The sequence below is a fragment of the Cebidichthys violaceus genome, unplaced genomic scaffold (assembly GCF_023349555.1).
Source record: "Cebidichthys violaceus isolate CVI_PGR_0920_01 unplaced genomic scaffold, fCebVio1.0.p SCAF_14, whole genome shotgun sequence".
Taxonomy (NCBI): domain Eukaryota; kingdom Metazoa; phylum Chordata; class Actinopteri; order Perciformes; family Stichaeidae; genus Cebidichthys; species Cebidichthys violaceus.
The window spans coordinates 5307182-5330595 of record NW_027176307.1 but is presented as its reverse complement, the minus strand read 5'-3'; the positions used below and the strand labels follow the sequence as shown (position 1 = coordinate 5330595).

Sequence of the window (23414 nt, the reverse complement as noted above, 5' to 3'; positions counted from 1 at the left end):
TTTTCTCAAAACAACAGTCTAAATCCAGAAGATGTTTTGTTTCATATCATATAAAACAAAAAAGCAGCATATCCTCACAATGTCTTTTATCCAATAGCTTGAAATTACACTGTGTATTTTCTGTCTTTAATGCTATATAAATAAAGTGTATTATTATTAGTATTTGAAAGGCTGCAGCCAGAGAATTAATGGCATTTTTGCTTGAAAAACTTCTTAAACGCTTTATTGATTACCAAAATGTGTGCGAATCGGATTAATCTCTCAGAATAATGTTTCATGTGGCACCGTAAAGGTTTTGCAGTCTGTCATCTTGATTGTTGGAGAGAAAACGACCATGATGGCTAAACGACCAATCAGATAACTCCTTCTCGCTGACTCCCTCTGATGCCGATTCAACATGCTGGAACAGCTGCTGAGAGATCGGTCGGCGTGGTGGGTCAGCCCATAGCGTGCCTGTTTTTGCTGGTTTAGTGCGTGCTAGCAACGCAAGCAGCACGGACCTGTTCCAAAAGCTTTGGATCACTCTCGTCTGCGGATGCACTGGTGACTGGCATCACAAACCTATGCTTAAGACAACCACCAGAGACAAGCAGCTCTGTAACTGTCTGAACAAAGTTTGCTTTGGACCTGTGCAGACGACGCAACGCTTTGTGTGTTACTGTAGTGCACACCTACATAACACATGGACAGGGCTCAAACTTAAAGAACTTAATAGAAAGCAACTAAACTTGAAAATATAATCAAAGAAAGTTATTTTTTGCCACTCAAAACAGTCATTCATTCTGCAGTGTGAATGTTTATCATTCATATTTCAGGTAAACAGTTGTGTGGAACAGCGATAGAGGAGGAACGCATTGACCTCAAAAGCAATCCGGTTGTAGTTGTCTCTCAACTCCAACTTGGATTGCGAAATTGGTAATCAGACTGTAGACAATAACCAGCATGCAGGAAAGTACGTCTGGCCTGGACGTCCGCTGGCCTCACCGGAACCCCAGAATTATAGCCCCTTGCCCCAAGAGGCTTATCGGCCGTTGGTTTCCGAGATTGCCTCTGATGTAACAATGTAAACTGAGGCAGGAAGTAGCGTAAAGGCGAACCACTGACGTTAGCATTTGCTTATCCGTCATCAGGCCGATAGCCAAAGGGTTCCCAGATTGCCTCCGACGCAACAATTTAAATGGAGACAAGAAGTAGTGTACGGGTGCACCGCTAACGTTAGCATTAGTTTATCCGTCGTCAGACTGATAGCGAATGGGTTCCGAGACTTCCTCCAACGTACCTAAATAAACTGAGACAGAAAGTATTGAAAAGGCACACTGCTAACATTAGCATTGGCAGACTTAGCCAAACCCTGACTCCTAAAGAGTTGGACCATGCCATGCCAACACTCGGGGAGAACACAGGCTGAGAGCACCCTTAGCAAGACTTATTTAACTCAACAGCAAACGGCTAACGTTAAACGAGTGGATCCCTCTCAACTCACTCTGGAACAACAAGTTCACATACCAAGTTACCACTGACCTCAACTCGGGCAACCAAAATCCCACAGTCAGCGCATTATTTCATTCGCAAAGCTAAGCACATAGGATTTTTATATGTCGCATTGGGGTTTTTTCAGATGACGACAACTCTGCTGATAACAGTGCACAACTATAGCGCAGAAGTCATGTCTGCAGCAGAGACCCACCCACACTGGTGCTTTTGTTTCCTACATAGGCACTAGGATTGTATGCATATGGAAACACTCCTTTAAAACACTGACAATACATGTTCACATCTTGTCTAAGGCACACTTCTCCTTTTTACTGTCAGCTGGGACTAACTGGCTAAAGTGCATACATCCCCTAGGTGTGAAGCAGAGAACATTCAAAAACGTGCATGTGTGATAATTCATTTCTGGACCGTTATGCTCTGGGGACAGAAATTGGTTTTGCCGCCTTTCAGTTTTCATTTAAATAAAGTCCGCAGGTTAAGTTCACTAGTAATATGGGATGCCATTCATCCCCAGGGCCTTGCCTACAGCCTCTGAGAATAAAAACACAGGCTGACAGCAGCAACTCTCCACATTCCACTTACAGTTGTATAGTTGTATAGTGCCAAGGACAGAAACAACCATAATATTACATGTAACATGTAACAAGATGCAGTATTGTGTCAACAGTATTTAGGTCAAGCAGCTAGTTGTCAGAGCCATTACTTTGAAAACAAAAAAAAAAAGAATTTGCATCGCTGCAGTAAAAGTGAAGTTATCTACTTGCTGTCTTTACAAAGTTTTGTGTTTTATGTTCTGTGCAGTCACCTCAAATTGAAAGAGTAGATCTCTTTATGCATTTTATATATAATTTTGTAGTGTCGTGAAAAAGCATGAAGAAGTAAAACACTGCTACAGCTAATAGCTAATCACTTTCTTCTTAGGACATGTTTTCCTAAACCTAACTAAGTTTGGGTATGTTTTTTAAGCCTAACAATGATATTTTCCTAAACCAAATAAGTTGTTTTGTTGCCTAAACCTAAATTTAGGTACATATTTTAAGTCCAACAATGAACTTTTTCCTAAACGTAACTAAAAGATTTTGCTGTCAAAACCTAAGCAAGCGTTTTTGCTGGGATTCACAACGTTGACCGCATGTTTACTTTGACCGTGTGCTGGGGCCACCCAGTGACTTAGAAGTGCTAACAAAAAAATCTGTATTTGACATGTTGGAATGAGATTGTGTTGGAAGATTTAAACCATCTCACTGTATTTCCTCTTTAATCTGTTCAGCGTCCTTTAAGGAAGCCCTCGGATGCGCTAATTACATCGTATCCCCGGCACTAAATCTATAATACCCTTGAGGATGTTATTACCTCACAGCATTAAACAAAGCTCTCAGCATTACGGTGGAGACAACTGCCTGCCTGTGTTCACCTTTTGACCTCACGTCAAGTCTCTATTATCCAATGTTGTCGAGGTGAACACGATGAGACCCTGCCTGCAGCACTGACTCAGCGAGTCAATGAAGAATAGAGGAAAGGCTTATCTGAGACAGAGATTAGATATGACTAATGCAAATTGCTAATTTATGGCCGTACCAAACCCCACTCTTTCCCTCCCGATACAAAAAGTTAAACAAAGGCTATTCGCTAATCTTGAGTAGTGATCTTTTGTTTTTTTTCTTTTTTGTGTTATGTGTCACCTACCTTACACAGTATTCTAGTATGTGTAAGGTAAGATGAGGTGGTAACTACACATAACCTCATCAGTCACACTTGGCAGATGCCCGATCCCTGTCTTTTAAACTTGTGAAAATCTAAATAACATTGTTACAATTTTATGACAAAATTGCAATTTTATAACAACAGTGACGTGGATGGGGATTGGCCACATGTGGCCAATACCTGATCCCTGTATTGAGGTCATTAAAGGCGCCAAAACCAATCTAGAATGTAGGATTAGTGCATCACTATTTCAGACTATCACACTATCTCTTACTTTGTTTGACCAGCAGCACAAGACAAACTAAGATATGTGTTTTAAAAAAAAATATATATGAGCAATGCATGCACTACATTGGCAAATGTCAGTATTAAACACCATTATCAACTGGGTACTTGCCAATTGTACCACTGTAGCAACAAATAGTGACACTGCTGGCATAGCAGAGCAGAAATGTGAGAGCATATCTGTCCGTCTTCCTGCTGCTGGTATTTACGTTGTATTCACACTTGTGTTGCACTGTCTCGTGCTTGACGGTAGCAGTGTAAATAAATACAAAATAGAATGGCAAATAGGTTACATTAAACTAGGAGTCTCGAAAAAAAAAAACTTTGTCAGCACACGGTGCTACAAATGGGGGGAGGCAGCTCTGCCCATGACATTACGATCACGCTGTGTTCACTGGCACCGCAAAGACAACACAAAATAAAATAAAGTAACGTTAGCACCTCTGCTTTACAGTGTTGTTTAGGGGGTGTGGGGGAGAGGAGGAGGAGGAGGAGGAGGGGAGGAAAAGGAGGCGGGAGGGGGGGGACCGTTGGCGAGTGAGTGAGTGAGTGCGTTACATGAAAACAAAAACATAAGAGACACACGGGTTATCGCTTCAGGGAGGTCCAAATCTAACGCCCCGGTTAACACACAGCCACGGTGTCCGGAGAAAATGCGCCGTGCGGTCAGCTTCCTGTCAGTACAAACAACAACGTTCACGGTTATCTTACCCGTCTTTGCGCTTAGCTTTATAAACGTGCCCGTAGGTGCCTCGACCCACTTTGCAACCTTCATATTCGAACAGATCTTCCACCTTCTCTCTCTCGGCTGCCAGCTTTGTTTTGAAGTCGTAGTCCATTTCAACCCATAAATACGTCTTAATTTACAATAAAATAAAATATTAATTATTACATGCATTAATTAAATAATCTGGTCGTTTTATTCCCCCACCATTTCCTTGTTTGGGATTTTGGTCTGCTCCGCTTAATGTTCACTGGCTCGTTGACGTTTCTAATTGGCGCGCGGGGCTCGCTGGGAAGGGTAGTTCTTTTGAGCAGGCGCCGCGGTTCGCTGGCTCTTCAGGCGGGGAAATAGGAAACTACAGCCCGTGTTTCTCGCTGCAGTTTGTTGTACTTTGCGTACTCACGAACGCTCATGAACAGTGGTTTGGATTTCATGGTGTACTAACAGGGCAGTTTGTTCAAAGTATATACTTTATACTCATTATACATTTTTAGAAATGTTTGTTTCATAACACAAAATATATATATATATATATATATATATATATATATATATATATATATATATATATATATATATATATATTGAATGTGTGTAGTATACATTCATTACATACTTACAGAAAATATATAAATTAATATAAAATATACTGTTGTGTATTATTGGCAGATACGGTGCAAACTAACACATACAGTGCTACCGCCCTCCTGGTTACTTGATTTAATTGTCATTTATTTATTTATTTATTATCATCATGAATGACAATTTCCAACACAAGATCCATCACAAAAGTATTTTTGTTACTTATGGACGTGTGCAGTTACAATGGACTATATAATACACAATACACATTATCCCAAATTCACATTCTGTATTTTTCTTCAACTGCAATATGCTCATTTTACAACAGTTATGTCTGTTCTATGTGTGGTAATATTATATGCACATGTGAAAACAACAACATTGTGTATTTGTAAATGTCAACATGGAGTACAAACAATAAATGAATGCATTACAGTCGTGCAACGGTACATGGCAGTAATAACATTCAAACATACATTGTACATGTACACAAGCGTCAGATAAGCACGTTTACATAAAAATGTGCCCAATCATTTTGAAGCTCTGAATTATAGTACTGTATTCATGCGAAAAACAGGTGAAATAGTCCCACGTTTTCAAATAGGGTCTTAAATGAACATCGCTTATTGTTGATATAATATATAATGATCTAATGTGAATATAATTCTCTTAAATGTAATTTGGTCTACTCTATTTGTTTGCACAAAACCACTGCACACTCAGTGCAGGCTGTAAAGAAAATAAATAGAACGTCACGTGAGGAAACCCCTGTTTTTACAATGAGTGACAGGGCCCTAAACCAATCGCATATAACAAGCCAGAGCCCTGCGACCTGATTGGCCTAATGCGAGGGTGACGTAATGGCGACTACCATATAAATTCACAGCGCCATCTCTATTCAGTGCTCTACACAGTATGGCCGGCGATATTAGCTAGCACTCGCTAACGGTATTCTCTGCAAAAGGGAAGACGGTAACTCAAGAAAATCAACACCTGGATTGCTTAAAGGACTGCACCTCAATAAATTATAACGGATCGAAGAAGGATTAATAAAGTTGTACACGTTACAACCTAAGTTTAATATTTGTTGTTGGGTGTCTGTTGTCTCATGATGGAAGATAATGGTGCACATTTCTTCGAGGGGACCGAGAAGCTGTTGGAGGTGTGGTTCTCACGGCAGGATGAGACCAAAGGAACCGGGGACCTCCGTACCATCCCGAGGTTTGTGTCCTCTGACCGTCTCTCAAAGTGTCGCATCAGTCCTCAGCAGCTCATGGACATGTTGGCTGAAACACCGGCCACATGCTTCGCTTCATTCCCGCAATTCATTAATGACATGTAACCAGTTTAATGCGATAACTTGGTTTGTTTGTTTTTATCCAGACATAATTTATTCTATGTAGTCATGAGCTCATACTCACTTAGCTAGCTAACTAGCTATGGAACCACATTTTGACACCAGTGCCACTACCAGGGAGCTAGCTAACGGAGTCACTCAAAAATGGCCACCTCCCCCTTTAACAGCGGCACCTCCAAGCTGAGTCATTCATTCTTCATCGAAGGAGAAAACGTTATATGGCAGTTAAAACATGTCGGCATGCTCCCTCACCTGTTATGGTAAACAAAGGCGCATTGGTGAACCGTTTAACCCAAACCTCTTGACAGCTAGTTGGCAGCCCGTTTATAGCTAACGCTTAACGCTAGCTAACTATGGCTACTTCGAGGGAGAAAACATACACTCATCCAGCCGTCATCTGCTCTTTTCTCACTTGCACGACTATTGTTTGAACAAGGCTGTAACGTTACCCTTTATTAACATTGTTTATCAACTCACTTTAACTCAACGTTAGGCGGGTTATATTCTTTTTTTTTTTTTTTTTCGTATTGTATTTCCCCCTATCGGTACGCACGCGTTTTTTATTGCCCCCGCATTGGTGTTGGGACACCTTTTGATTACGTTACGTCAACGCTACATTAAAGTGCTAAAATATATAAGACGCAACTTTATGTACTTCGTCCAATGGGTCTTCGATAAGATTGCGTTGTGTTCTTTTTTTTGTTGTAAATGCGTGGGGAATTTTATGTTCTGCGTCATTCAACTACGAGGGGGGGGGGGGGGCTCGCTTAAAGATGTCAAGCATGTGGCCGTCACCGCGTGTTGCCTCGACTTGCGGCGAAACTGGCCACTCCAACGGGTCACTCGTACAAGTCTCGGGTCTCTAACAATTTTTACTTTGTGCCAACTAGATGGTACTTGTTTTGCAACCAATAGTTGATTTGGCTGAATTCACACGATCACTATGATTAACGTTACAACACCGAGTGAGTGAGTGTGTGTGTGTGTGTGTGTGTGTGTGTGGTGGTGGTGGGGGGGGGGGGGGGGGTTGAGATCACGTGGCTGATTGTAATGTGACTCTTTTTATCATGAGGTTTGTCTTAACGCAGTCCAGTGGCATGGCGGCCCTTTAGACCTGCAGCCGTAGGTTTTGGACGCTATTGCATGAAGACCCCCGTTCTGGTCACGTTCCCGGCCATGTAAGCACTCTCCTCCCAGTCCCTCTGATTGGTTAGAGGGTTTCCCTTCTGTGATTTGCTTAGAGGCACTTGGCTGCAGTCATGTCTGGCCCGGGCGATGGGACATTCAGACAAATGAATGGTTAAAAACGCTGTTGTAATTTATTTATTACTCTCTGCTAAACCAAGAACAAAGTCAGTCATGAGTGGGTGGATTGCAATTACTATGGCGGGCCATGTCACTGTTTGGTGCTTTGCTGCTTAACAACATGCCCACTGAGGGTAGTTGTTGTTGTTCCTTCGGTGTGAGAGTAGAGCAACTGGAGATGTGTTACTGGGAACAGCTTGTTGGCTGTTTTTAAAAAGCAGTCAAAAATGTTCTCTTATAGCTTATTTGCAATCACGTGACTATTATGACGCCCAGAATTCAGATGGAGGCCAGAAAGGGAAGAGAGATGGATGGATGGATCTCTGTCTATATCGCGCAAATTGGAAATGGAGGAAATTGACCAAATAAAAGGGTTGGTTGAAGCAGGTATCGCCAGAAAATAGAAACGCATATTGGATGTGATCCCTACAAAATGAAAAAGAGTGAATATTTTATTTATTTTTTCCACAACTTCACCGATTTGCCCAGTGTTGAGGCAAAATTACCTTGTCCTCTAGACCTCCTACTACACGGCTTGCCAGACGAAGGTGTACAAGATTCTAGAGGCTTACTATTTCGTGAGCGGCTGGGTCCACAACCTCTGAACCAAAGTAGCAAGTCTCCCGGTTGATGGCCAACTAGCTTTCTCCCGCTTAAAAACAATGAGCTAGTTAGCTGCCAGGTGATGGCTAGCTAAAACTGTGAAACATTAACTACAGATCAAACACCACAAGGTGATAATATCGCAGATGTGTCTGGCTAAGTTTCCAGCGATATCACCACCATAGGCTGTGTTTTTTTGCATGGTTTTTAGCAAAGCTAGCAGGGGAATGCTAGTTAGCTATCTACCGGGAGATTTTGAACCTGCCTCCAGTTTCCTGCCCTCCATCTGGAAAGCACTCTGATGTGTGACGTCATCTGCAAAGAACTTATTGCAATCGCTTGACACCACCTGTTACAGTGCTACTGTATTGTTACGCAAATGGCCTCAGCCTACGGGTGACTTGTGGCCATTAGCCAGATCACTAGAGGTCAGGGTTTAAGAAAAGTGTGTGGCCGTTCGGGTGAATGAGGCCCGGCATTAATTTACAGCCAGAGGGCAGATTAACGGCTCAAGAGGGACGCTGTCGGGTGGATCAGACTCTCGCTGGACGTCGGCCAATGTCCAAATAAGTCCACAAGGGCATCCGATTCAAAAATGTGGAGCGTGCTCACATTACCTCTGCCGTCCTTCCTCCGGGGTCCTGCAGCAGTCGGTAACCGCTCCTGAAGGCCACTTCATCTTGAGTTTTATTTTATCTGAGGTGACTTAGAGTTATGCTACTAGCGCTCTCTCTTCCATGAATCTGTCATCTTGTTGCCCCATGTATTCCCCCCTCCTTTCTCTGGTGTATGGATGAAAAACTCTCTGGTCCTCTTGTCTCTGAGATGAGAATCTGATCCTTCTGAGCAACCAGAAATAGGCCGTGGTGTGCATTTCACACTGAAACGGGAGTGGACCCAGGTCTCCGGTAACGTCGTCCTTCTGGTATGATCCAGCATGTTGCAACAGCTCTGATGTCATCAAGGAGTAGGAAAAAAAAGTACATGTGGGGGGCTTTATTCTCGTTTGTATAAAGGGGCAGCACGTTGATTTATTCCAGAAGATGAAGGGCAAGAAAAGGGTTACATTTTGTAGAACTCACTCAGCTTTGGGTTTAAGCTCTGTACTTTTTTCCTCTGGCAAAACGTGTACCATTTAACCACATTTGGACTAGTGAGGGTCAAATGCTTGAGGGGTCTATAGTGCCGATCAGTCTGGCGCGGTGTTGTTTGATTCTACTCTAAGCTAATTTCGCTAAAGCTGGAAAAGAAAGGAGAGGCTGCATGCTTTGCTGTTGTCACAATTGGACGTGGTAGTTTTAATATTCAATAATAACAAGACACCATGCTAATGCCACATCCTAATTGCAGCACAACATACAGGCTACAATGAAGTGTTGAGCCATAGGCACACTTTTTAATAATAATGGGGAAGCAAATAAAGTTGTTTGACTGTAGGGTAAAAAGTCCCGACTTACCAGCCAACATCAGGAACAAATGTTCAAAGTGATTCAACTGACAGAGAACCAGGTGAACCAGAAAACAAAAAGGAAAATGGGGAAGCGAAATGTCCCGGCATCTGTTGAACTGGACAGAAAAAAATGTAAATGTAGTTGTAAGCTACAAAAAGCTGATGTCTTTTTTTAAAAAGATACTGTTGAGCCCTGTAAATGTAAAAAATAAGTTCACTTAATAATCTTTCAATAGAAGCGGTCAATAAGTAAGATTTAGGACTATAAAGCTATCTTATTTGCTTTTAGCCAGCTGACACAGTCATTTGTCTGAGGTGTTCCTAAAGGTCAGAGGCCAGAATTCACTGACAAGTAGTGGTGCAAGGGTTTATAAAACTCGAGGATCTATATATAAAAAAAAAAAAATCAATCGGCACAAAGAAAAAAGGGAGCAAATATAACTTTTAGACATCCCTGATGGGTTTTTTTTGCCGCGGATACTAATTGCCGATCATTGATGATCCATATTGTCAGATAGAGATCCCATTGTTGTTTGATTATAGCAGCTGGTCTAATGGCTCCAGGCTATTTTGCCAACGTCTCATCAATCATTTCAACCGCTCTGAAGTCTGTAAACCATCAGAAATTAAGTGTTTTTTAGTGTTTAGGTACACAATTCAAATGATTAGGAAATAAAAGATTGTATTTTCATTGATTAAAGTAAATCTTGTCATTGGTAGTTTTAATGATGTATAATAAGCTGCTTAGAGCTGATGTAAACGGGTCATAATTATAATCTAATATCTATTTATGTTGCTGTGAAAACGTCTCCTTCAAACAACTGAATTTATTAAAGTTTCTCACCAACACTACATTTTACAAGATCACATGTGAACACATCATGATAATGTTATAATTTACCTTTGTTCGTTTGTCCGTTAGCCACTTTACCAGCTCTCCTCGTGTCAATTTAAACACTGACTGGTTGTTTACATGTAACATCAGAAATCGGCAAAAAGAAAGCATAAATGCTGATATCGTATATTTTGCTGAATATTGGCAGATAATGATGTCGGTAAAACTTTATTACACACTGTGGTGGTTAAGGTAAACTGTGTAATTAATCCGCAGTTCACATGTGTGCCAAACCGTGAGGGGGGATCCGTATGGATCAAGGATCAACAATGGTCCGTTACATCACTACTGACAAGTCAACATCTAGGGTCCCTAGCCAGGCTGGAAGTGGGGAGTTGTTAGATTTCAAGTAAATGCTATTGGGGCGTGGCTACCTCGTGATTGACAGGTCGCTACCACGTTGTTGTCCCAGTTTTTGTCTGACAACTGCAACCCTTTTCACAGTGTGTTTTCAGCTCGTGAAAGTTAATTGTATCATTTTGGTCACTGAAAAACAGTCTTATTCAGGATACGGTTGTACTTCGCTCCTCCCTCTCGTGTTACTTCTGGTTTAAAAAAACAAGACTGTAGGGTCCAAATACCGAGATGGCTACTTCCAAAAATGCCGAACTCGAGGCTTCAAAACGGCAGTCCCCTAACCAATGAGTGACATCACAGCGACGAATTCCACTTCATGTCACATGGTTACCCGAAGCTCCCATAATCTTGTGATTTTATTATTATTTTTTTCCTCCTTTTCTTGGTGTTTCTGGTGGAGTGGAGGCTTATGAGAATGAGTGGCGGCAGGATTTGCCACAGTGTCCTCCATTTCCTGTCTTTACATGCACATTTTAAACAGCAAAAAACATGACGTGACCATATTTGGACTGCGGAGGAGTGACACGGTTGACACAGAAATTGCACATTTTAAGAGTTGACATTTCACCTTATTTTTAAGTTTCCAACCAGCTTGATGTACATCAGTGCAATAGCATAATTACAAAGGTTTCAACTTAATATTTTCCTTAATTAGGCTTGCATTCATAGACTGTGTTCAAGAAGTGGACGTACCAAACCCATTGGTTTGTGGACTGGGGTTTTTTTTGGGGGGGGGGGATTTAATTCCATGTATTTATCAGTTAAAATCTAGTAAATGAAAGTCAAAGTGCTAACTTTTCCTCTCTCTCTCTCTCTCTCTCTCTCTCTCTCTCTCTCTCTCTCTCTCTCTCTCTCTCTCTCTCTCTCTCTCTCTCTCTCTCAGGTTTGAGTGGGACAAACTTTTGGAGAATGTGCATTGTTTGATCATAAGTGTGACAAAGTCTGACAAGCAGGAAGCTTATATACTCAGGTGAGTGCTGGGTCTGTTACATGCAGTACGTCTTCTGTGTTTTCCCAACCGAGTACACGACAGGCGGGATTAGACAGCGGCCACCTGTAAACTGCTTGCTTTGGATAGCGCATCAAAGTGACGAGACGGTCACAGGCGCTCACATGCTGCACCTCCATTGTATGAATTGTATCTAAGGTGGTTGTAACAGTTGTACAGTTAAGTGACCATCCACTCAAATATGTCATGCCTAGTGAAGAGGATGTGATTTCTTAAAACGGCTGCGCTTATGTCACGCACAGACCACAAACCGTATGCTACGGGTGAAGTAGTATTCACAAACACTTGGGTGGGGTTACCCATCTTATACAAGCATATTGCTCAACAGTGCTCGAAGTGCACCTGCCCTGTAATTCCTGCTCCTGTGTGGTAAAGTTTCAATGTGGCAAGTTTGAGCTCCTCTCGCTGACATCCATATGTCCATTGATGAGACCTTTTCTGTAAGCTCAGTGAACCTAAAACAAAAAACAAAGAAAAAAAACAGCAGCACATGAGCGGAATGATCATTTTGTATAACCCATTAGATGGCAGGTACAGACGTTTCACACCTATGTTGTGCATTTGCTTCCACAGTGAGAGTAGCATGTTTGTCTCCAAGAGACGTTTCATTTTGAAGACATGCGGAACCACCCTCTTACTGCAAGCACTGGTGCCTCTGCTGGAACTCGCCAGGGAGTACTGCGGTTTCGATGCCATCGAGGTACACCTCCCTTTTTTGAGTAAATGTAAAAACGGCGCTTCATTTGGAGCCTTAAATGCAAAAATCCTGTAACTATAATATGTGTTTGAATGTATAAATGTGATAACTGTCTTCACTGCTCTTATCTTAGTTTTTATTTAGTATGTTTTTAAAGTCTGTTTTAAGAGTTTCCCTGAGGCAAATTGTTATCAACTGTGTTGACATAGCACTAAAGTATTAGATTGTATTATTACCTGATGCCTGCAGCTGTTCATCTCTCACATTTTTCTCACATGCTTTTTTTTTTTCAGAATTTCTTCTACTCCCGCAAGAACTTTATGAAGCCAACCCAACAAGAGTTCCCTCATCGAAACTTCCAGGAGGAAGTGGACTTTCTCAGCCAGATTTTCCCAAGTAAGCAACACTACGGTTGCTTTTTTGGTTTTGTTTTTTTTTTTTTCGAGAGAGAGTTTCCACCAATCCCGTCCTACTGTGCTTTGATTGGTTAGGTAGATGGCTAACTAGCCAGCTGCTAAATTAGTCAAATTTAACAACTCAATGCTTCATCCACACACACTGGTCACAGCATAGGAAAGCACATTGCTATCACCAGATATGCCAATCACAGCAATGCTGGTTGTAAGAATTTTATTTATTTATTTATTTTTTTACATAATGGCTACAAAATTCATATTCACAATTCACTTTATAAAGTTTATGGAACCTGTTAATTATTCAATAAGAATGTATTTATTTATTTTTTTCATATACTGTATCCCTGAGAATTGCTTTAATGTTACAGACAATTGTTAGTCTGACTGTTGATGCAGTCTGTAAATTGTTTCAATTGCCTCCCTCACCCCACAGTGAGGCAAAAATAAATTTTATTATCTTAACTGCATATCACTCCTGTGGTGAAATCAATCCATGTCGTACGACACTTTAGTTGTTGCGGAACCAATAACCACAATCAAAATATAAATGTCTTGCCACTTCCTTTGGAATGATTTCTCAATGCCCGACCTTAGCCTCTTGCATATCTGTTGTGGTGTAAAATAATGAAGCTGCCTTGTGCCAAAGAAAGTCTAATTGAAGCTGCATGCAATCCCATATTTGAGATTGTCGTGTATGGCCTTCATAAGGCCAACTTCTGTTAAGCAAACCCTTTTCTTTCTTCCAGATGGTGCAGCCTACTGTATGGGACGTTTGAACTGTGACTGCTGGTAAGCTTCACACAATTTCCCGCACTGGTTGAAACTTCATGTATTGTCCACACATTGTTGCTATCATCACTAGATGGTTTGGCATTAGGAACTAGGACTAACTTGTGGACTCCATTGATTTTTATCCTTGAAACATGTAAGAATTTTCTTGTTTCTCTCTGAATAAAACTCCAAATAAATATATCATTCTAGAAAGCGAAAATGACTGTTGGTACAATTGTGTGTATGTATGTATGTATGTATGTATGTATGTATGTATATGTATAGATATACATATATACACACACACACATACATGAGTGTATATGGCTCTTTAGCGGCTAGATAGCTCATTACGTACACTAGCTAGTTTCTCACTCTCAACTCGTCAAACACCTACGCCTGATCAGTGGCTCTACGCTTCATACTACGACGCTCTAGGGTCCCCTCTAGCGTCAGTTTGGATGTGTCGGGGACAGTGTCTTTTCAAAATAAACTTTCAACGTAGGTTTGCTTAGGTTTTAGGTTTACTGACGCAATTAGGATTAGGAAAAGATTGGGCTTTATGTTTTAAATCAATACGTTTGTACGTATATACATGCACACACACACGGCTTTGAAGAGGGTGATGCCAAAATTCTCAATTATTAATATCAGTTTCAGTATATGCTATATTTAGAATATTTTGACCGCGGGACTGTAATTTTAGCTCTCAAAACGCGGGAGCTGCTGGTCCACCAACACGTCTGTGTTGCTGTGACTTTCGCGTCCAAACTATTGTGGCCACCACACAGCAGTAAGTTGCTGTGCCACTGTACCGGTTCCGTCTGCTTCTACAAACTAGCTAGCTTGCTAATTCCACCATGCTTTAGTGCTACACCGGTGACAGAAAATGAGGCGAACAAAGTTGCCGCTCGTGCTTTTTCTACGTTTTGACAACAATGTATTGATGAGGCATTACGCTCTTGAATTATAACCATTTAGCGGCTGCCATGTTACTGTAGGTAATGCACATTGACTATGGATAAGGACACATGTAGAACGTTATCATGCAGGAACCTACGTCAGGTCACATGGGAAAACTATTTTTGAAGGGCCTGAGGAAAAATAGCATTTACCTACTTCAACCAAAATGTTTTTCATTCACCACTGGGAAGCTACAGCATGATATAAAAGCCCCCCCTTTTTTAAATCAATAACCTTTCGCTGTCTGCCACTCGCAGGTACCTGTTTACCCTGGACTTACCAGAGTACTGGGAGAACAAGCATGCGGATCAGACGCTGGAAGTTCTGATGAGCGACCTCGATCCAGCCATTATGGACCAGTTCTATATGAAAGATGGTGTTTCTGCAAGTGATGTCACTCGTGTAAGTAGATCCTTACCATCACACAGAAGCCCTCCGGAGCTGTGATGGAAACATGGTTATAGACGTGCTTGTCTCTGCTTGCAGATGAGTGGAATTCGTGACCTGATACCAGGTTCTGTGATCGATGCCACAATGTTCAACCCATGTGGATACTCAATGAATGGAATGAAGACTGACGTGAGTTGTCTCTCGAGTTCCCGTCGCCTTCATCGCGCCAAGCTGTTCAAACGTCTCTGTAATGTGGCTCTCTCTGCTTGCGCCGTCCTCTCCAGGGAACTTACTGGACCATCCACATCACCCCGGAGCCGGAGTTCTCCTACGTCAGCTTCGAAACCAACCTCTCCCAGACGGCGTACGATGATCTGGTCAGCAAGGTGGTGGAGGTGTTCAAGCCGGGAAAGTTTGTGACAACGCTTTTTGTCAATCAGGTAAGTGGTGGTGATGTTTGTTCTTTTAAATACAAGCCTGCTTTCATTGAGGGATTTAAATTAAAGTTGCCACTGAGTAAAAAGTATGTTTGTTTGTTTTTTGTGGCCACGCAGAGCTCCAAATGTCGCAGCGTATTTTCTCCCGCCCAGAAAGTGGACGGCTACAAGCGCCTCGACCGCCAGCTGGCTCAATTTAACGAGTACAATTTCGTCTTCACAAGCTACGCCAAGAGCCGCCAGCAGAACCAGCAGAGCTGAGGGTCGAGGATGAAGAAGAGGCGTAAAAAGAAAGGTGGCCGCTCGGGGCCACTCCCCTCCTGCGGCCGGCTTTCCTCCTTTCTCCCCCTTCCCGCCCTCTGCCCCGGCTTAACCTCCAGCTTGAGTTGTTTGCATTGTTGTTCCCGTGACTTAGATCTCTTGCATGAAAGCTCTTCTCCCCGTTTCGATATTCTAGCTCACTCTTGCCGTGCTCTTGAGGTGCATGTAGAGGAATTGAACATGCTCCGTTCACGGCCGCCCGCCAAGCACGACGGCCCCCTCCTGCAGGTGTCCCCCCTCATCCCCCACAGACAAGGTTTCCGCCCGCACTAGGCCGGGTCCCCTGGCACGCTCAGATCGGCGCGCCCTCCTTAAACAGTCTGCGCTCAGCTCGTCCGTTTCCCACCCGCCCCCTAAATTTTAAAAATTCGACCAAACCAACCTGTTTCACTCATCTATTTATTTATGAATCACGACCAGTGTTTTTGAATGCACTTTAAAAACCTGTTTGCTCACGGTACGAAAAAAGAACAGAAGGCCGACCTTTTTTGTTCAGTTTTCTTTCTTTTTGTCTGATTGAATGTATTAAGTCGTGGTAAGCTTTTGGCCGTTTTAATCGTCGTCACTTTGTCAGGACACGTTCGAGTCCCTTCGATCGCCATACTTGCTGTTTAATGTTGCACTGTTTGATAAAAGGTTCTCATTTGGTCGAATATCAAAGTGCACTAATGGGAAAGAAACAAAACAAAAAAGACGTTCCGCTTTGCTGGGCTTTTTTTTCTAATGCCGACTCCCACCAGCATTCACTTATTTTTGTGCTCCTACTTAGAAACAGACAATCAATCATGTGCTGCCGCCCCCCCCCCCCCCCCCCCCCCAATAGACAGGCTTTTAAAAGCTTGGAAAATGTATGTGTATGAATCATTGAAGACATGCGCACTTTGTTTTACCCAGGCTTCTCTCTCTTTTTTTCTTTTTTACAGCATGCTGTATCTATAGGAAGCCTCTGGGTCTTACCCGTCCCCCGTCCTGTCCCCCGTCTTCCCTACAGTCATATTCAGCACTCTAGTTTCCACATTCACATGAAATGTTCAAACTGAATGTAGCACCCCCTACCCCCCCACATCTTTCGAATGTATACATACCTAGAGAATAGCCTGGACCAGGTTTGAGCTGAATGTACCACTTCAGTAGAGCACACCCTCCTTCTCCACCTCCCTCACACAGCACGCACAATGCCCTCTGCCAACCAATCATTGTGAGGCTCACAGCATGTCTGCCCCCCCCCCCGAACCGTGACGAGACCATGGCAGCTCTGAATGGGGGAGGTGGGGGGGAGTAACGAATCAGACACTTTTTGCTTAGTTAGCCCAGCAAAGCGTTTCACATATAATATCCATCCTCTGTCTCTTTCCGCCCCCCACCCCCATACAGAAATCTGTACGCGCACAATAGACGCCCACCGGTCTGAGCATGCCAGGGTGATCCTGGATCATTCCACTTGTAACCGCTGCATAAGCTGCCATTTAATTACATTTATTGTGCCCAGATATATATATATATATATATATATATATATATATATATATATACTTTTTTTTTTTTTTTTTTTTTTTTGCTGTGAGTTGGTCAAAATGTGACACCCCTAGCAGTTTTGTCTTTGTTTGGATTGACGCTATTTTTGTCCATGGGGGGGGGGGATCCTGTGACACTATGGTGCATGTGACTACTATTGCCGTGTTGCTTGACAGTGTAGCGTAGCTCCGTCTCTTCCTCCTCTTCGTCAGTAGGTCTGTGTGCTTCACCTCCCTCCAAATGTTTTTTTTGTTTTGTTTGTTTTACCAGCTGAAGCGTATCCTGATGTTTTGGAATACGCATGAACTTTTTTTCTTTCTTTTTTTTTTTTTTTTTTTTTTCTTCCCCTAAGTTTAACTTAAGTTGCGGACGAGTGCTGAAGGCAGGTTCAGGTTTCTTACTAGTTATCTTTTTAAGCCTCTTCGTCTGGCATTGGGGTCCGTGCGGTTCACAACGCTTCTCCTGCCAGAGAATGCGGTTTTGAACCTTGAGTCGGACCACGACGACACGGCGGGGAGGGGGCCTTTAACCTGCTCTCTGGACTCAACGCCGTCATTGTTCTTGAAGGCACGTGCGTACGGTTCCATCAACTTCCGTGGCAGTGCGTCCTTTACCGGAGGCGCTCTTTGAACCAGTTGGACCAGTAGATGAAGTTGGAAGAGTTTTTCTTTTGAGTTGGTTACATTCTTTTTCCTGACAGCCAGTCTCTGTTCTTGCATAACCTGCTCTCAACTTGCTGTCAAATGACTTGAGGTGATCCGCCATGACTGTTACTGGTTCCTTTTTTCTTTCTTTTTTTTAAGTTGCACATGTTAAAACTGCTCAAGATTACGCAAAGTGGTTTAAAGCAGTTATTGGATGAAGCCTCATACATTTTAGCCTCGTTGGTGTGGATCAGTATGCTATTTTATTTTTTTTATACAGTGAACTCAAAATGCATTTTTTTGCAGTTGAATGGTAATAGAATTTTATATAAAAAAATATATATTTTGTATTTTTTGCTGCGGACCAATTTCTTTGTAAAAAATTTTTTTTCTTTTTTTTTCTCCCTTTTTTTTTTTTTTTGTCCAAATGGTTTTTTTTCGTGAAACCAGTTTGTTCTGAAGTCACGGGATGACCTTTTCAAAGCTGACTCACTCATGTTCTTTTTTTTTTTTTCTTCTTTTTTTTTTTTTGTGTTCATTTTCACTCTCCCTTGCTCTGTGAATCTTCTCTCCAGAGAAAGGGAGAGTGAAAGCCCCCCCTTCGAGTCAGAGAAGGGGGTGCAGTTGCAGGATGTACTGAAGGAGAAACTTTGCTGTCTAATTCTTTCTTTTGCTGTTCTTTGAATGGTCAAGATGTGCTAAATATATCTGTGCTACGAGCTTGATGCTTCAATAAAAAAAGATGCTTATATGTGCAACTGGCCGTGTTCTTTATTGAAAAGTGAAGATCGTCTTTATTGAGGAAAGATGCAAGAGCCTGTTGATACAAAGTCTGCTTGCATATTGAATAATAGAAACGTAGTAGAATTAATGACATGTTAATTTATTTCCTCTAAAGGGGAAACATTACAGGTGAATAGGATTAAAAAAGAAATAACTGGTAGATTTCACCATGAAACTCCAGTCACTTTGAGGCAATTATTTTTTGTATTGCATGTTTTCTGAAATTTTGTTTAACGTGCAAATGAGGCACTATCTAATAATAACTTTAGGTGAATTTAAGAGAACATAAAAAAATAAATAAATAAACTAAACTCCTAAATGTGTATTTGGGATGTTTTCTTGTCTGAAAAAAGCTAAATAGCCCTCCAGAGGTTTATTATTTCACTCCAATGAAGTCAAAGGAGTTGTGAAAGGCAGATTTAAAAAAAGCAGATCAAAATTAAAGCAGCAGAAGCTGAGAAATAATCTATAGTATGTGTCAAAATATAAAACACTAAATCTACATTTCCCACAATGCAAAGGCTACTGCAGAGAAGCCTCTTCTGTGATGTTGCCTGTACCAGGGTCAGTTGTTGAATCATCTGATCAACATGGCAGAGATTAAAATAAAGTCAATCACCCAGCTCTCCATGGGGAATAAAAACAAAAAGCTCTACTCTTTTTGACATATATGTATACTAAACAAGTTTGGCCCTGAATCATATGTTGTATCTCATTCATCTAAGCTAAAAATCTGTAGTTCCTCTGGTCACGGAGGTCACACAGATTGTCCCATTTTCTTTTCAATTGTAAATTTTCTATAACATGTCTCGATAAAACTGAAAGTTAAGTTCGCTAGCTTTCTCCCAAACGCCTGGAAAAGAACGCAAGGTTGATTCTTTTTTTCCATTATAGTAAATGCTTTTTCAGTGATTTATGAATAAGGATGATTAGCGTCTGAAGATTTGTTTGTAGAAGTTGTTTCTCCTCTTGTAATGTATTCACAGCACTGTGGTGTCTTTTATTCGTCTCCCATAAAGCTACAGTCTGAGACTCTGAGACTCGTCATGTGCCTCTGTTGTCCTCCTGTTCTGGGCAGATTTACAGCCGTGTCATATGCTTTCCATTCGGTTTAACCAGTGATTGAAAGTTTTCAAATCCTTTCCCTAAAAAATATTTGTATATTAATAATTAATAAAGTATATTAATGTAAAAAAAGAGTAAAAGTCCTATTTTTAAATTTCTACCTATTATTAAAAGTGAAGTAAATGTATTTACTGTATACTATACTATTCGATACTATACTATACTATTCTTTTTTTTTGTGATCAAATTTGTATTGATTTTCAAGATATGCATTAAAAATCAACCATACATAATGAATACGTACATACATATATATACACACACACACACACACACACACACACACACATATATATATATATATATATATATATATATATATATATATATATATATATACAGTTGTGGTCAAAAGTTTACATACACTTGTAAAGAACATAATGTCATGGCTCTCTTGAGTTTCCCCGTTATTTCTACAACTCTGATTTTTCTCTGATAGAGTGATTGGAACAGATACTTCTTTGTCACAAAAAACATTCATGAAGTTTGGTTCTTTCATGACTTTATTATGGGTTAACAGAAAAAGTGATCAAATCTGCTGGGTCAAAAATATACATACAGCAGTGCTAATATTTGGTTACATGTCCCTTGGCCATTTTCACTTCAATTAGGCGCTTTTGGTAGCCATCCACAAGCTTCTGGCAAGCTTCTCGTTGAATCTTTGACCACTCCTCTTGACAGAATTGGTGCAGTTCAGTTAAATTTGATGGCTTTCTGACATGGACTTGTTTCTTCAGCATTGTCCACATGTTCTCAATGGGATTTTAAGTCAGGACTTTGGGAAGGCCATTCTAAAACCCTAATTCTAGCCTGATTTAGCCATTCCATTACCACTTTTGATGTGTGTTTGGGGTCATTGTCCTGTTGGAACACCCAACTGCGCCCAAGACCCAACCTTCGGGCTGATGATTTTAGGTTATCTTGAAGAATTTGAAGGTAATCCTCCTTCTTCATTATCCCATTTACTCTCTGTAAAGCACCAGTTCCATTGGCAGCAAAACAGCCCCACAGCATAATACTACCACCACCGTGCTTGACAGTAGGCATGGTGTTCTTGGGGTTAAAGGCCTCACCTTTTCTCCTCCAAACATATTTCTGGGCATTGTGGCCAAACAGCTCGATTTTTGTTTCGTCTGACCACAGAACTTTCCTCCAGAAGGTCTTATCTTTGTCCATGTGATCAGCAGCAAACTTCAGTCGAGCCTTAAGGTGCCGCTTTTGGAGCCAGGGCTTCCTTCTTGCACGGCAGCCTCTCAGTCCATGGAGATGCAAAACACGCTTGACTGTGGACACTGACACCTGTGTTCCAGCAGCTTCTAATTCTTGGCAGATCTGCTTTTTGGTGGTTCTCGGTTGACTCTTCACCCTCCTGACCAATTTTCTCTCAGCAGCAGGTGATAGCTTGTGTTTTCTTCCAGATTGTGGCAGTGACAAAACAGTGCCATGCACTTTATACTTACAAACAATTGTTTGCACTGTTGCTCTTGGGACCTGCAGCTGCTTTGAACCCTAATCAGGCTAGAATTAGGGTTTTAGAATGGCCTTCCCAAAGTCCTGACTTAAAATCCCATTGAGAACATGTGGACAATGCTGAAGAAACAAGTCCATGTCAGAAAGCCATCAAATTTAACTGAACTGCACCAATTCTGTCAAGAGGAGTGGTCAAAGATTCAACGAGAAGCTTGCCAGAAGCTTGTGGATGGCTACCAAAAGCGCCTAATTGAAGTGAAAATGGCCAAGGGACATGTAACCAAATATTAGCACTGCTGTATGTATATTTTTGACCCAGCAGATTTGATCACTTTTTCTGTTAACCCGTAATAAAGTCATGAAAGAACCAAACTTCATGAATGTTTTTTGTGACAAAGAAGTATCTGTTCCAATCACTCTATCAGAGAAAAATCAGAGTTGTAGAAATAACGGGGAAACTCAAGAGAGCCATGACATTATGTTCTTTACAAGTGTATGTAAACTTTTGACCACAACTGTATGTACATACAGATATATACATATAGACATGTACATACACACACATATATATACACATACAAAATAAAAAAATAATAATAAAGAAATAAAGAAATTAGAAAAAATCAAAGTAATGCACACATACATGCTTTTACTCTGTAAGTCTATGTACTCTGAGAGTTCCATACTTACCACATCGAGATAACTAGCTAACCACTGGGATTTTGTGAGAGTATGTGGAGGACTCCATCGCATTGCCAGCATTTTTTTTGCGGCTGTTAGGCCGGTTAGTAAGGTGCGTTTTTGTTGCTGTGATAATTTTAGCAGGGACATGTCATTTAGGAGCAGTACAGCCGGAATGCATGGAACTACATAGTTCAGAACATTTGTCAAAAAGGAGCATACCATTTTCCAAAAGAGAGTTACATCTTTGCAAAACAAAAACATATGCATAAAATAACCAGCAAGTCCTTCTGTACAAAGAGTACATATTGGTGATGGAATTACTTTCATTAAGAAACTTTTCCTTGGTGTGAGGTAAGTTCGGTGAAGAAGGTTAAGATGTATCTGTTGGTGATTAGGATTTTTAGAGGTTTCAGTTATGGTTTTCCAAATGTAATCCCAGTCCAATGACACGTTCTCCGTCAGGTGTTCGAGGTCTTTAGTCCAGACCCGTTCGATATACAGAGGTTTATAAGAAGAGACAGAAAAGAAGGAGTACAGTTTTGATACTAATCCCTTCATTTGGCCTTGTGTATTCAAGATGGAATGTAGGTGATGTGATCCCAAAGGATCATTCCATGGTACCCCATATGCTTTGAGTGATGATCTTAGTTGTAGGTATAGAAAAAATGATGAACCAGGTAAATTGAAGGTACTACGTATATCACTAAATGACCTCAGACCATTCTCATTAAAGATATCTGCCAGTTTATGTACCTTTTTGCTTGGCCATGTTGTTGATGAAAATGGGACCCCACCAGTAAGTAGTAGACAGTTATTAAAATTGGAGTATCGAGATGCCATTTGAGATTTGTTTTGGTCTCCTTTTCAGCAATGCGCCATGTTGATAATACAAATTATATAATTGGGCCAAGGCAGAGTTTAGATCCCTTGAGTGGAATATTAGAGAAAACTAGGTCCTCTAACCTATGTGGTGAGGCAAGATTTTCTTCGATTGGTTTCCAAGATACTGATGAATCTGGATTCAACCAGGTTGAAAGTAGTCTCAGAACAAAAGACCAAAAGTAGTGTTTAAAATTTGGTACTGAAAGACCACCTTTAGATTTATGTCTTTGTAATGTAATCATTTTAACCCGTGGTTGTTTCCCTCCCCATATAAACTTTGAAATTAAGGAGTTAAGTTTATTCCAATAATTAGATGGTGGAGAAAGGGGTAACATAGATGCAAAGAAAATGACCCTCGGTAGAATATCCAGCTTCACAATTGAAACCCGAGTCCATAGCGATTTTGAACTGTGAGTCCATCTGTTAAGGCAATCCCATTAGTAACAATCATAGCCATAGGGTTTTTATAAAGTAGCTGAATCAGTTTAATAGATTTTGTCCCCAATCCAAATCTTCCCAACACTTCCCACAAATAATCCCATTCAACCCTA

General features: G+C 41.1%; 2 protein-coding genes across 2 annotated transcripts in view; one reads left to right on the top strand and one right to left on the bottom strand.

The window, feature by feature from the left end:
• Positions 1-4452, bottom strand: part of cdk19 (cyclin dependent kinase 19) — a 62670-nt gene extending 58218 nt beyond the window's left edge. The window contains exon 1 of the mRNA XM_068708584.1: positions 4195-4452. Coding sequence (XP_068564685.1) covers positions 4195-4322 — 128 coding nt within the window. The 5' untranslated portion in view covers positions 4323-4452. The remainder of the gene's footprint in view (positions 1-4194) is intronic.
• A 1252-nt stretch (positions 4453-5704) lies between these two features.
• On the top strand, positions 5705-16563 carry amd1 (adenosylmethionine decarboxylase 1). Its single transcript, XM_068708583.1, has 9 exons — positions 5705-6010; positions 11640-11726; positions 12339-12465; positions 12756-12858; positions 13625-13667; positions 14870-15014; positions 15099-15191; positions 15287-15442; positions 15557-16563. Exons 1-9 carry the CDS (start codon positions 5898-5900, stop codon positions 15698-15700), a joined length of 1011 nt encoding a protein of 336 aa, XP_068564684.1. The 5' UTR covers positions 5705-5897; the 3' UTR covers positions 15701-16563.
• Positions 16564-23414: the final 6851 nt, after the last annotated feature.